Source organism: Gavialis gangeticus, unplaced genomic scaffold (genome assembly GCF_001723915.1).
Source record: "Gavialis gangeticus isolate Ggan-Ray unplaced genomic scaffold, GavGan_comp1, whole genome shotgun sequence".
Lineage (NCBI taxonomy): Eukaryota > Metazoa > Chordata > Crocodylia > Gavialidae > Gavialis > Gavialis gangeticus.
The window spans coordinates 27034322-27049823 of NW_017729028.1; the positions used below are offsets into that span (position 1 = coordinate 27034322).

The 15502-nt window shown below is 41.7% G+C and overlaps 1 protein-coding gene across 2 annotated transcripts in view; it reads left to right on the top strand.

Annotated features, from left to right (window-relative positions):
- KLHL29 (kelch like family member 29) overlaps positions 1 to 15502 on the top strand; it is a 668905-nt gene that overhangs the window by 519345 nt on the left and 134058 nt on the right. For both annotated transcript variants that reach the window (XM_019520813.1, XM_019520814.1), the window contains exon 5: positions 12588 to 12726. In XM_019520813.1, the coding sequence (XP_019376358.1) occupies positions 12588 to 12726 (139 nt within the window). The remainder of the gene's footprint in view (positions 1 to 12587; positions 12727 to 15502) is intronic.

Sequence of the window (15502 nt, forward strand, 5' to 3'; positions counted from 1 at the left end):
CCCCCCCCCCCCCGCCCCAGCCGTGTCAGGATTTCAGCATTTCATCATATTCTTCATCAAACTACCACCTTGAAAAAATATTCAGCTGATGCCCCCCTCACCAAATTATATTCTCCCGAAATTAACAGTTATGGGTGTATAGTGTAGCACCATATTTACTCAAAGAAGACCCTGAATATGAAATGACCCCCACCCGCCCCTCCAATAATAAGATTCTAAATATGCAGAATTTATCCATTTGTTATAATTATCCAGGTATAGAGTCTTAAGTACTGAGTACTAGAGGGCTGTCCTGAATTTTCCTCACCCTTTATTCCCCCTGTGCTCAACAGGGAAAACAGTGTGGGGGGATGGGATTCTATTCCCCACTGTGCTACAACAGGGAAAGCAGTAGGGGGGAGGGGAGGTGGCCCTCTTGCCCTCTGCCCCACCCACTACTTCCCGTTACAGCCTTCCTGCCCCCTCCACCACCAGCACCCCTCCACAGCCTCTGTTCTTCCTCCCATTCCCCCAGTCTCTGCCTCATCCTCCAAACCCCCCACCCCAGTCTCTGCCTCTTCCTCCCTGCACCCCTAGTCTTTGCCTCTTCCTCCCCAACTACTGACACTCTCTTCCCCTTCCCTCCCTGCTCCCTGCAGTGTCCTCCTCCTTCCCTCCCCACCCTCCTTACTGTTGGATATTGCTCAGGCTACTCCATCCTAGAGCACAGCATGTGGCAATTCAGCAGTTGCCTGAGCTTCCATGGAGTTTCCATGTGCTCCATGCCTAGAAGAGACCACAACCTGAGCACGAGCCAAGCTGTGCCTGACAGTCAGGGGGAGGGAATGGGATGGGTCAGAATCTGCAGAGAGGAAGTGTTGTGGGGGGGGGGCAGGAGGCTGCTGTTGGTCTGTCCATGACCTGGGCTCAGGGTTAGATTCAGAGCCTCAGCAGCCACCTATTCCCTTCTCTGCTTTGTATGCAAATATAAGAAGAAGGGCCTTTTTCCCCATGTTGATTGAGGGGGGAGGGTAAACTTGTCTTATAGTTGAGTAAATACGGTAATTCTATCGGCTCTGCTTTGGTCTCACCTTTCCTGCAGCGTGTGTTTACATATGCAGTGTTCTGCTAATGAAGCCCTGACATTAAGAAGACCTGACAAATTTTAGCTGTGATTCATTTTAAAACACTTCTCATTAAAAATTTATTCCACAAAACAACATAGAAAATTTCAAAGGGCAGGAAAGCTAACAGCATATGAAGATTTACACTGAAAGGGCAGCCACATGCAAGGAAAAAACAAAAACCTGTAGCCTACTTCCAGTCTGTTCTAGAACTTATTCAGGGGTAGAGGTAGGGAGGTGCAGTGGCACAGACACATCCCATTTTCTGTCTACCATAGTGTGGGAGCAACAGCCAGAGACTTTTTTTTAAATGCCCCTGAAGCAACTAAGAAACCCCCCTTCCCCTCCATGCTTAGCAGCATGTCCCCTCCCCTCTCATCCACCGCTGTCTCTGGGAGCAAGAGCCAGGGATGAGTTCCAGAGCCACCCCTGCCTGCTCCACTTGGGCTCCATGTGAATCTGGACTCAGCCAGGGACAGCAGCAGACAGGTTCCTCCTCACTGCAGAGTTCCTCCTCGCACAACTGTTCCTTACCAGCCCAGAAGCATGTGTTCGGGAAGGGAATCTGCCCAGGACTGGTGCTGTCTCTACCCAACCTGGATATACATGTAGCCAAGCTGGAATGGGTCCGAAGCAGCTCTGGAGCCCGCCCCAGGTCAGCTGAGGACAGTGGCAGTGGTGGGCATGGGATGGGGGAGGAAAGTGGCAGGGGAGAGAATGTGCTGCTGAGCATGGAGGGGAAAGGAGTACTGCACTATCATAAAACATTCAAGCTTATGGCTCCATATGGAAGGAGAAAATGGAGGAGACCAAACCCTGCTTTTAAGTATGGTGAGCTAAAACTTAACACTAAATGTGCATATGAAGTTTCCTTTGAAATCAGCAGAGGTTTTGGCTGTTCACCATTGCTAAAATCAAAGCCAGTTGTTTATATGCCTTAGTGTGGATTGAGGCTCCAAGACTAGTGCGAAAATTGTTGGCCTAACCGTGATTTGTCCAAGGGCATAAAGTGAGAGAGGATGAGAACTAGAAATAGGAGATGTAATGTTCTGATTTCAAATTGAATATCCCATAAATTAAATACTTTGTGAAGTCCATCTCAAGATGACAAGACATTGGTAACGTCCTAGTTAAAAAAAGTTTGTGTGCATGTGTTGGTGAATAAGTGTTATATCCATTTATAGGGATGAACAGGTATACTTCATCTGTTGAAGAAGTGTGGACATGAGCGCCAACTTTTTGTTGCTTGCTTACGTTGCAGAACAGGAGAACCATTCGTTAATGAGCAGTATTGGGGAGCCCCTTCACAGCTCCAGGGGGAGATTCTGGAATTGCATTGCATTATTGTATTACATTTTCCCCAGTTATTGACAAGATACATCAAGGCACCGAGCAGTGATTTGGTGCCTCTCCAAGGCTCCATTTGAAACATTTTCTCTCCTTTGTTCCCCACAAAGATGATGTCCGCTCCTCTCATTCTTCTGCATCTGCTCAAAAGAAGAGGCTGGTTCTGGCAATTCTGATCCATGATGTCAAGGGTTCAAATTACACTGTGACCTTTGCAGGGGGGGGCTCTCCAAAAAAAAGTGGGCTGCCCATCATGATGCCCTAATAAAACTGCCTTCCTCCCCTCCCCGCCCCAGTTATGATTTTCATATCTTACAGGTGGGCTCTTGTCTCTTATGGGGGGCTCAGGCCCCCCCAGGCTCTCCTGTAATTCAAACCCTGATTATGTCAGAATTCTGTCTACCGCATCATGTGTCTAGCAGCACTGGGAAGAGGCCTAATAGCCTCTTAGTTTAGTACTGTGATGTTCTAAAATATTGTGGTTTAATCCCATGAGGTCACTTTCTGTAATGATCTCCTGACAACTTTATGGAACCTGACACTTTGTGTATGAAAAGCATGGTCCTCTACCATTTGAAGTATAAAAATAACTTCATTAGCTGCTAGCAGTAGTAGAATCTTATGTTTTATGAGCATTGGTTAGCCAATAGAGGAAGAGACATTTTCATCCACATTTAACTAATGCATGACACACTTAAAGCACTGAAGAGCCCACTGAATATGTAGAGCTAACATTTAGGCCTAGATCCTCTTCCTCCCCTGAAATGACTTTCTTTGCCACCATTAGCCCAAAATGTATGTGTGCACATCTCATCTTAGGAGGGTGAGCTTGTTCCACCCAAGGAGATGCGTAGCACTCCCATTTTGGCAGTGTGATGTCTTTGGCACTTCTGCTCTATCAGTATTTGGTGCACACAGAAGGGAAACATCTTCCTGAGCCAGTACATCAAATAGAGGAGAACGGAGTGGTCAGAGCATTTACCCCAAAAATGAAAGGCCTAGTTTCTAGTGCCCTCTGGTTTTCGGACACTTTAAACCAACATCTCCCATATCCCAGAAAAGTGCCCTGGCCTCTGGGCTATGGCTAGACAGTGGTGAAAGCATCATTTATCTTCCTAGTTGAAGATGCATTCCTGAAAGGATTGCAAAAGTTAAGAGGAGGAAAGAGAGTATGTAAGAGGAAACCTGCCTTTGTAGCTTAGTAAGGTGAGCACTTTCCTGGGAGACAGGGAACACCTACCCTCAATGTTATCTGAATTTTATTTTAAAGAATCACTTTTGTATTTGCTCTGTAATGGATAGTATGTTACATTACTTTGAATTAAAATGGGTGTATTACAGTCCATCAATAAATATGAAGTCCCCAAGTGTTACTTTACTTATATTCACCTTGTGAAGCGAGGAAAAACCCTATAGCTTGCTTGTGTTGAAGTCAATGGAAGTCGTCCTGTTGAGTAAAATGAGACGGGGCCTAATTCATTATTATGACTGAAGTGCTTTGAGATCCTCAGTTGAAAAATATTATGTTTTGCACTTGTATTGATTTATTTATTAGCCTCTACCAGCAGCTGTGATTTCTTTTGGGCACATCATTGATTTATTTTAAATTCTCTTCCTTTTATATAAAAAAAAAAAGGTATGAACTTGGTATTCATACATTTTAGAAAGCAGGCATTTCTGCTGTCTCTGTTTGTGTGCCTGAATGCTGTTAACACTTTTTTTGAGTTTCATTCACCCACACTGGTCAGCATTTGACTATTGCTGACATGTATGGGAGCCCTGTTGATTCTGCTATCAGTTTCACAGATGGGTGCTTCTTGTTCAAAGCTTTCAAAACTAGAAAATGTTTAGTTTAATGTCTTGTACTACATAAAGAGATCAAAAAGGTCTAAAAGCTATTTGCTAGTCCTCTGCTACAAGCAATTAAGGTGAAGCTGAATTCATTTCAAATCACATAGTAATAAATATTTTAGCTATCCCTTAAGCACCTATTGACATTCAGACCTTTCTTCTGGCAAATAAAACAATAAGGGCTAAATGTCTATTAAAACCAGGACAACTCTGAGTTTCCAGTGCTCTGAGATGTATTTTTCTCTCTCTAGAGAAGATTATTGTCTAACTGGAAACCAGGTGGTAATGCAAAATGAAATAGTGGCATATTTCATATGGAATAGAAGGCCACAGTGGCGACTTGCCAAGATCTCCTTGGCTATGTCTGATTTCCCTAATATGGAGCAGATTGCAGCCAACCTTGTGTTTAATTAGAAGGGAAGCCTAAGAAAATTGCAAATCCTGTCATGTGAAGCTCTGTCTCCATCCAAGCATCTTGTTGGAGCTCTTTGTGGTAGAACTACGAGTCTTACTGCCTTTCCTTCCATTGGCTAGGCTTTGCACTGGAGTACTGCACAGACAGTATTTTTCTTTTCCCCTTATTCTTCTTCTTATCACAGACATAGGGTAAAATTAGTTCATTTTTTAAGCTGATCAAGTAGGCTTTCCACAGAGGCACTGACAACCCCAGGTAATTACAAATTTTCAAGCATACAGCCTACAATACTAATTTTACAATATAGAAGATTTTACTGATAGCCGGAGACAGCTACAGTTTTGCTGCTTCTACAGCCCCTGGTATAAAATGAACTCCCTTTTAAGTGAAAGTTATGGCAGCAGTGATCTCTCCAATAATACATTTAAAGTGCATATTCTGCAGTCAGATGCTTAGCTCTTTATATTCATCTCTAGATGTAAAAAAGAAAAGGTGTTAAAATAATATACCAGAATTATCTCCACAACATAAGACTGGGAAATGTCACTTGTGCTATGTGTGAAGAGGTTTTTGTCCTTAGAGTACATCCTAATTTCAGTTCTGTTGATAACAATGAACTGTAAATTGGTTCAAAAAAGTAGTGCTCTAATATCTCAGGGTTTTGAGTAAATTGAGGGAGACTCTGATTACAAGTGAAAGCCTACTCACCTTCCCCATGAGATTAGTATTTCCAGCTGCCTTCAGTTCCATTGCACTTTTTGGGAATATATATGAACAATGGAAAGACTATTCAGCACCATGGGATATCTGATCGCTGACACTGGTGAATGGGTGAGTCAGAAAATGAAAAATATAGCATCTTCCAAATAGTTCTTATGTAGCTGCATATTCATTATTCAGTACTGGACTTAAAAATAGTTTCCAGCTTTCTGGTATCTGCGTTGCTTCTTTTATTATTGTTTCATTTAAATGTTGTCTGCAGCGATTAAGCTTGATAGTAGATCTAGCTAGGTAGACTCTTTTTGAGTTTTGGGTTTTACAGTGTGGGATGTGGGCCATATCAGTTGTTCAGAAAATTATGAATTGTAACCGGTGATAATGTTGACCCAAAATAGACATGCACTTCTGGCTGTCTTTGGGCCCAGGCTGGCAGAAGATCCTGGCTGACCTGTTCAAGGGGAAGCTTGGCCTTATGTAGAGAGATCACAATAAATGCCCATAACCATAGGTCCTAAGGAGGAAAGTGTTCAATACACGATGGTGAGGCACGCTATTAGAAAGCTCCAGCAGACTCAATTAATTAATTAATTAGACTAATTGGAATGCATCGGAGCATGTCTGTAGACACCCTAGCCTACTCTCCTCCCCTCTCCTGTCCCTCATATCCCTCATACTGTTTTCCTTTGTGGGGCCGTTTCCTTTCCGTCACAGGTGACAAGGGCCTTTCCCTATTTGAGGCTACAGCTGTTATCTCATGAGTGGGTAGGTATTTAACTTTACAGCACATGGACTCTTCCCTAGCTGATGGCACATCGGTCAACTTGGAAATATCCAATTCCCATGTCAAATCATCATGAGAGATCAGAGGGATTGGGCACAGTCATACAGATGTGTCTGTGCATCAATCTGCTTCCCCTTTCCCTAGCCCCCCGCCCCTCCGGGAATGGAAACCAGTTTCAGCATCTGATTGTAGCTGAGTGTAGTTCTGAGTTGCTTTCAAAAATAATAATGTATCTCCATTCTTGTTCTCTTATTGAACCAGTCCAATGCCACTGTGGCCACTATACGTACTTCCTTTGTCAACACATTCTTATCAAACCATTTTTTGTTTTCAATCATACTTGAATTTCTTATGTGCTTACCCAAAATCTTCTATGGCATGTCAATATGTGCAAGTGTGTGCAGTGCTGGTTAGGGTGGTTAAAACATCTGTTTATACTTACAGTTGCCTTTTCAAAAACATATTCTTGGGAAATAATCTCATTACCTTTTAAGCCAAAATGTAATTGGATTTCACTTTCAGTAACTCTTCTTGACCCAAACATGAATAATGGGGTAATGAATTCTGTAAGGGCAAGCCGTCTAAATCTAATGCACACTTCACGCAGGAGTCGCCAGCACTGTGCTATTTTTTGCCTTCTGTCATTTTAAAACAAATAGCTTTTTCCAAGCAAATTTTAATAACCACTGTTTATGGTGAGGCCAGGGTGTTCCAAAAGCCAATTATATATTAGCTTATGATACCACCTTTTTAATAAGTGGCATCTGTCAACATTTAAGCTGGATGAATTAGTCCATTATTACAACTTGAAGATCTCCACTTTGCTGTTGGGACTTACGTTATTAAGAAGTGATGTAAACTTCCTTGGAGTATAACTCCATACTGGGCTGGACATGCAGTATAAACACATTTGGGAAACAAGTTACTTGTTCATTTTTATGTGTAATTTGGAAGAGGATTTACTAGTTAAGTTACCTTCTGTTGCCCATGCTGAATCTATGGGATATACAAATCCTACATGCAGCATGGATTTTATTGGTTTCTGTAATGTCTCCATTAAATAAATGGGGAGTGAGTGTATTTCACAGTTTAGACTGGAGTCTAGAAACAGGAGCATCTGAACGCTCCTCCCTGGCTCTGCTGTGAACTTGCTGTGTGGGCTCAGGAACGGTACTTAAGCATTCTGTGCCTTTCCTCTTCTTGTAATCTGGATATAATTGTATGCCTCTTAGCAGTGTTGTGAAGGGTAGCAGCACAGTGGTAAAAAAATAAAGCATTCTCACCTCACACTGTATAAAGGCGTTTGGTTGCAGGTTTTCAATTCAGATCCCTCTCTGAGTTTTACTGCTGTTAGCCTGTGTTGCTATGGGAGGGGAAGATGGAGTCTATTCTGTGCCATGCATCATCAAGAAAATGTTCACTTAGTTCTGACTGCAGTGTCTTTAGCATTAATGATGCAAGACATAGAGAGGACCCAGCCTGACTTCTTAGATCCCAACATGAGTAAAGATATAGGAAAAATTGTAAAGGTAACATATTTAGTATGGAATTACTGCAAGGAGAAATCATAGGAGACCATGCTATTCTTTTTGTCTTTCTGTTAACTACAACTGCACTGTTCTTTTTTAAAAAGAAAAAAAAAAGTCCCTCTGTTAAAGGCAAAGATGCCAACAGTACATGTGAATAATAACAGTGCTGGGCTCCTTTCCGCCCCTCTTACGAAACCCAGTCCTTGGGAGGGACGGATGAATCCAGGCACCCCAACAGGCAGGGAAACAGGACAAATCTCAGATCATTTTTCACTGCTAGGACTGTAGCGTATTGTCTCTCCCTTTACAACTCATTGTCAGGCATTATTACCTGGCGAAAAAATTTGTTTTGCAACTGATCCCGAGTCCTCATAAATCATTAATGCCTGGCTAAGCACAGCATGAGCATTACAAATACACTGAGAATAAGGGTCCGTTCTGATATAACCTTGTATCCAGTACTAATGCCTGCTAGTTATTTAGTAATACAAAGGGAGCCTCAGCTAGGAAGATCGATGAATCAATGCAACCTCCTGACTTCCTTCTCTCTTCCTTCTCCTCTCTCCCAGCCTCTGCTCTGTTTGGTTCAGAAACTGAGCCACATAAAACAAAGGACTGTTCTTAGTCATCCTTCTGTTCAGAGCACTTTAATAGATCGGGGAAAGAGGAGAGAATTACAGGCTTAAAACTGCAACTGTGAATACAAGACTTTCAGTTTCTCATCAGGGTTTGTTCCGGCTGATATTTTGTCTGAGCCAAATAGAAGCATTGCTGCAGACCTGTGCTTTGTGGTTCGCATCCCTTGATGAATGCATACGGCATACTAGGGACCGCAAATCCCGCTTGCAAACCATGTGGATAGAATGTGCACCTGAAAGCTACAGGGTTGTATGTCATTAAAAATGCCATGTGAAGCCCAAGTGATCAGTCTTTGTGTGATGTTTTGCCTAGGGTCTCAGGCACTAGAACCAGTCGCACCAAGCACAGGAAACAGCACTGACCTCAGTTGCCTGCCTTTCTTCCACTTGACATGCTGTGCCTAAGCCAGGGTCAGGCAATTATTTTGGGCAGAGGGCCACACTGAGTTTTGGCAAGCCATCGAGGGCTGCATGACAGGCAGCCCAGGGCAGATTTAAAAATTTAGAAAATTAATATTGGGGCCCCGTGGGCCAGATAGAATGGCTTGGCGAGCCGCATTTCGCCCACCCCTGACCTAAGCCTTTCTGTGTCCTGTTATTCAGCAGCTCCTAGCTTTTAGTCTAGATCCAACAGCAATTTTCTGCATCCTCCCACCAGACACTGCAGGCATCCTGTCCTACCAGCCTGCATCAAACAGGCTAGGGACAGACATTACACATAAACCGGTTTAAATGATCAGAAACTGGTCTACACCTGTAACAGAACAGAAGTTCAGTGTACATAAACCAGTTTAAAAATGGCTGAAACTGGTTTGAGGTTACTTTGGTTGAATGTAGTATCAGACTTCATTGATTTGGGTCAAACTGGTTTATGAAATGTCTGTCCCAGACCCCTTGCTGGTTTAAGTTAAATCAGCATCCCAGCATGCTCTCTGGGCTGGGCAGGGCTCTCTGCTCCACAGCAGGGCTGACCCCTCCCCTCAGCTCCCTGGCTGGTGCTCTGGCAGAGACTTGCAGGCACAGCAGGGTCTGCCTGGCTTCCCCCCACTCCCACACACTTCCTGCAAAGCAGGGATCCCATTTCCTCTGCCTTACACAGACACCTCAGCATTAGTTAGCAGGCCACATGCTGGCTATGGTCCATGCTGTGGCAGACAGGAGTGTTGGCTTTGGGCTTTTTGGAGCTAATCACCAGCTCTGCTGGTAATGTCCCTCTGTTGCTTCCTTGTTTAAGAAGAGTTTGAACTAATGGGAGAGGCTGTGTGTTTTCTGATGGGGTGATGAATGCTGATAACAGAGCTGATAAATGTTCTGATATCAAGCGGGGGGAGCCCCTCCCTAATTCTGCTGGGGCCTGCCCACAGCCCCCTCAGCTTAGCCCTGTGGAAGGGAAGGGATGGCTGCTCTAGCACCCACCAGTTTCTTGCCTGAGCCAATGCAGGCATGTGCCTGCATTTTTGGGATATCTGTAGAGTTACAAAGTGATTCAGCCTAGCTAGGTTAGATTAACCTACAAAGATTGAATCAATTCAGGCTCAGGGTTTTTGAATGTCTGTCCCTAGCTAAAAGGTATTAAGCCCTACCTCTTCCATCTGTAGGAGGTGCAGTAGTTCCACTGCTTGGCTTCTCTAGATGAAGCCACTGTGTGTCTGAACATTTGCTTGACTCTGGGAATTCAGGTAGAGTGGAGTGAAAAGGCAACTGCCTCTGCATTGGAGTGAGCTTCATCCTGTCTGACTGTACCAAAGGAAAAACTGCACCAGATACAAAGGACCTGTCTGAATCCCTTATCCAGCATGGAGCACTCTGAAGGGCTGATAGGCATGGGTATAAATAATGATGAAGGGGAAAACGGACACTTAAGAAGGCAAATAAAATGGAGGGAATAAAACAGACTGGACAAATTTGAAAGAGTGAGACTGACACAGACAGAAAACAAAGGTGAAATAAATAAGGGATAAGAGAAAACATCAGAAAACAAGCTAGCGGGAAAAGTAACCACCTTTAAAGCCCGGAAATGATACAAAATCGGTCTGAGGAAAAATACAGTTACTGAAAGTGAGAGACAAAAATGAACTAGAAGAGCCTGCATGCCGGAAGAGAAAAGGGACAGAAAAGACCCCCTCCCTCTCTCTCCAAGGTTTAATTACAAGAAATATCCAAAGCTGTTTTTGTAGAAACAGTCCCTCAGTCACCCAAGCCCCAAATAAGCACAACATCCATTGGTGTCTTTGTCTCAGAAATGCATTTGACTAAAGCAGGCCTGCATGGCTGGAGCCCAGATCAGATGGTCTAGAACCCACCATTAAATGATTGTCACCCAAACATTTCTCTAGAAAGGAGCAAACATTTTTATTCCAGCTAAGTTTCACATTTGCCAGAAAAATATTCCAGTTTTTTAGCTCAAATGAATGCTTTAAGAATGGTCCATGGTATCGCACCCACAGGACAGAGTGGTTTATTTTCCTCTATTATAGATCTGACACAAGCCTGCTGTTATTTCTGTGCCCTCTCTAATGATCTGCTTGCTCTCTGGAGAATGCTGACCCATTTCAGCACAGAATAATTAGCCTTTCAGACAGTACTGTGTTTCCATTGAGTAGACATAAATGTGCAAGGTGACATTTATTTACTTCGGCCTGAAAAATGTGCACCACAGATGTTGGGGTTAGGTTGAAATCCAGTTTGTTTTAGTACAGCCATTGAATATTTGCATGCTTTGTCGTTATTACTACTGATAATTCTCTAGAACGACACTTAGTGGCTGCATTTCATTTTGGAAGGAAGGAAAATAGATTGTAAGACCACTAGGGCCTGATTCTCCTTGGCTCCATGGCTGCCTTACACCACTCAGGTAGTACAGGGGAACCCTGTAAAAGCTACACAAACAAATATACCTTCTTTAAGGCCCCTTAACACAGTCAAAAGTGTTTCCCTGCATATGAAAATAGGGCCCTGTAAGATCTCTTGAAAATGGATGGTAGGATGATTGAGAAAATGACCTTGACCTATTGCAAGTATAAAACAAAACCAAAATCTCATTCACGTTCAAATAATTTAATATTCAAATCAGCTGTTTTATTAGCTTGATCACAGTCTTCCAGGCCATTGCACACTCCCAAATGAACTATGCATTATTTGTCTTGCTAGCCATTCTGATCTCCCACGTTAGACAAAGCCCAACAACTAAAAAGCCCAACAGGAGTTTAAACTGAGTAAGCTACTTAATAGTCCACATGAACATATGGAGACATTTGGCAAGCTGTTATTTTGTTCTCTCAGTACCAAGAGCCTGTGTAGCAGGAAGCATCGTGCAAGGTAGGTACTTGACTCAGGACAGAGCTATTTTCAGGTTATTTTTGGCATTAGGATTCTTTCCTGATGTGTGGAAGCTGATTGTTACTATAAAGCTATTGAAGGCTAAAAATAAAAAATGTTGGGACAGTGAAAATCCTCAGAGCATAAAAATGGAATGTGTTATTAAGGCCAGTAATTTACTGTAAGTGTGTAATTTTTTAAATTATAAGGCCATTAAAGCTAACCTTTCATCCTATCAAACTTAAACCTTTTTCTAAAAGTATTTTACAAGATGTCTCAATAATCTTGGCTATTTTTTTTAATACGAGATAATATTTTAATTAATACTACTGTATTTTGTTAACCGAAAAGTTGAACACTTCCCAAAAGTGTATACATTTAGGATATGCTGCTTTTGCAGGTCTTCTGGTTTTATTCTTTTGAACCATATCCTGTTCATATTACATCATAATACCATATTTTTACTAGTAATATTCCAACACATTCAAAAAGTTATTTGCATTTGGGTTAAATTTGTGGAATTGTTGCACTTTGTTGTAACTAATTATTTTAAATGTGCCTGTGGTATTGCATTTTTTTGTGTGTTTCTGATTTGCTGATGCTGAAATATGTTGTTTTTGTTTTTAACCCTTCCAAATTTAGGATTGTCATTTTTAATATACATAGATGTATATTAAGTATATAGACTACTGGTTCCTGCTAATTTTCTTTTTTTAGTATTTTGTTTGTAACTTCTTTGACTGTCTGTGTTGAGCCAATCTTGCCAACAAACAGTATCAAATATCCTATTTCTCTTCTTCTTTACAAAAAAAAATAAATAAATAATAAAATAAAAAAAAACTCTTAATGGGAACCCTGGCACTGTCTGTCTTCTCTGTTCTGCAGAAATGTTGAAGGAGTTGAACCAGCAACGCAGAGCGAAAGAGTTTACAGACCTGAAAATTATTGTTGAAGGCAAAGAGTTTGAAGTCCACCAAAATGTTCTAGCTTCCTGCAGCTTGTATTTCAAGGACCTGATTAAAAGGTTTGCCTTCCTTCCAGCTGTGATCTGGTCTGTTCTTTTGTAGGGCGCATTTGTGTCGCTTTTTTCCTCCCCTCTCTTGCAGGTTTATGAAGATTGAATCTCCTGTCACAGAGCCAGTAGCCATTCTTTCCACCTCCTTTGAATGTATTTTCAAACCGAGACTCAGATCCATTTGTTACACATCTGACTTGTACAATATAATTATTTCTGATCAGTAGAGGCCTATTTTGGCCAAAGAAAGTTTTTCATCACTGAGAGGTGTAAGATTAAAACAAAACTACTAATAGTGATCCAGACCACGACAGAATTATTGCTATCAATATTTTAAAGGGACTCCATTACATAGTATACAACTTTATCCTTCAGGCTACAGTAAGCCATCAGCATTCTGGTGAAGGATGCTGAAACTTCATACTAATAAAGTATTTAGACTATATTAATCCCTCCACCACTGCAGTCTTTGCTGTGTGCTATGTGTGGTTCTTCAGGGCACAGGGATTAATATTTATATTATTGGTGGCCTTTTATGAGGAAAATCAACTGACAGATTTGCACAGGAAAAATTGGAAATAAGACCAATTTAGATAAAAATGTATCTCAGTCTGCCTGTTAGAGTAAGAGGAGGATTTTTTTTTCTTAAGCAAACACTATTCTAGCTTAGGGTAGGGAAAATATATACATTTTCTAAACATCATGTCTCCGCCTTCGCATTTCCCCCCTCTGTTTCTAGCTGATTGATTCTAAACAGTGCATGATAATCTTTTTTTTTTTCCATTACATTGATTTTTCAATTTGTATGCCTCATAGACTCGCATAGAAATAAATTGGTACTTTCATATTATTAGTAAGTTAGAGTAGCAAGAGGGAGAAAAAACACAAGGATAACTTTCATTTTTCTCTCAATCATCAGCAAATTAATACAGCTGCTGATTTTGCCTTGCAGTATTTTCCTGAACAGACTGAGCCTGGACTATGCTAAAAAATGGGATTAAAGAACATTTTGCTTGCTTTCAAATTCTGTATTTAAATGTTGCCAACTAACACAATAGTGACTGTATTTTATTTCAGGATGGCATATTGGCTGGTATCTTCTTTTCAATGTATTATGTTCCTTTGCACAAAGCTGTTTTTCTAATTATGGGTATATATTACACTTCTATGATATAATTGTGCTGACTGCCTTATCAATTATTCATAAAAAATGTGTTGGTCTAGGTAGCATGTTTTTTCCCTTCTGTAAATCTAATGATTGCTAGCTTTAGCTACCCTAGATCTTTCCTGTCCCTTCTCCCTTGTCTCCTCATTATCACTTAATAGTTAAAGCTACAGCATATGTCTCTCACAGAGATAAGGTATGTGGTCTGTAGGGAAAGGGGATCTTAGACTCCATTTATGGAAACCCAGTAATTGACGGGCCAAGAAGTCTCATTTGGATTTGGCTGTGAAGATGTACGTTCGTCTGCAAAAATCACCAGGCACCGTCTATTTCTGGAGGGAATCTAGGGCAGATTGTTATTGTTTTATTATTGAGTTGTCGAATGGAAATGAACTGTTGACTGAGGCAGCTTTAATAGAGCAGTCATTGAAAGCAAAGAACTTTTAAATGAAGTTCCCTGAAATGTGACTCTGTGAAAATGGTATCCTGGAGTTTCACATTTGTGGTCATGCAATTACTCATATCAGATTCACTCAGTAGACAGGTAAAAATGAAGGGGGGCTATGCCCACTGAGTGCCAACTCTGAAAACTCAGCCAGAGATTGCAAAGGCAACCTGGGCTCTTCTCCGTTCACGTATCAGGAGCAGCAGTAAGGATTCCCAAGGTCAGCTCGTGTCCTCACTTAGGCGTTTTCCACTCCAGGGTGTATATTGCTCTCACACGTATAGCCCTGATAAAACCTAATGGGGTTGCATAGGCGTATCGAAAGCAACATTGTTATTGCTGCTGCTGCTGTTTGACTGGAGGAGAACTCAGCTTGATGCCATGTTGAGTTTACAGGGCTGACGGGTAGGAAGAGCAGGGAAAAATATATATATTCATCTTATCTGAGTGAGTTTGTTCTACTGTACCTGGAAGACGATAAACATTTTAAAGACTTTCCAAAGAACTACATATACTGCCCAATCCTTCAAGTGACCACATGGAAGTCAATAGGAATCGAGGGCACTTAACTTGCAAGAGGCACTCAGCATCTTGTAGGATTATGCCCTTAGTAAAGTAAAATCATTATAGGTCACAATGTCAGTATATTTATATATATAGCAGGGTTAGCTCATCTTCTCAGTAATGCTTATATCTTTGTTAACAGCTCCTCTTAGATTGCACTTAATGTGATATAGATAGCACTCATAGAAATAAAAACAGACAGTGGTCTTATGTAGAATAAATAACATTGCTTTGTATTGTATAAATTATATATAAAGGACAGTGAGTTTGCTACAGTGGATATGAGGTCTGATTCCCCTTCAGCTGAAGTCAACAAGAGTTTTCCTAGTGGCTTCCATAGGATCAAGATCAGCACGATAAAGAGAGAAAGTGTGTAAGAGAGAAGAGAGAGTCCCTGCATGTGGTTGTTTGCAGAAATACCTCTCTATTTTCAGTCTATATACTGCACAGTTGGCAAACTGCTCTCTTAGGCTATGTCCACACGAGCATGGACATTTGGTTTCCTGGCGACAACTAGCAGCAGTGCACCTTGTACGGCTGCTAGTTGTCCCTGGGGAACGCCTGTGCCACACACCATCTGGCACGTGGCAGGTTACCCAGGTGGGGTCCCG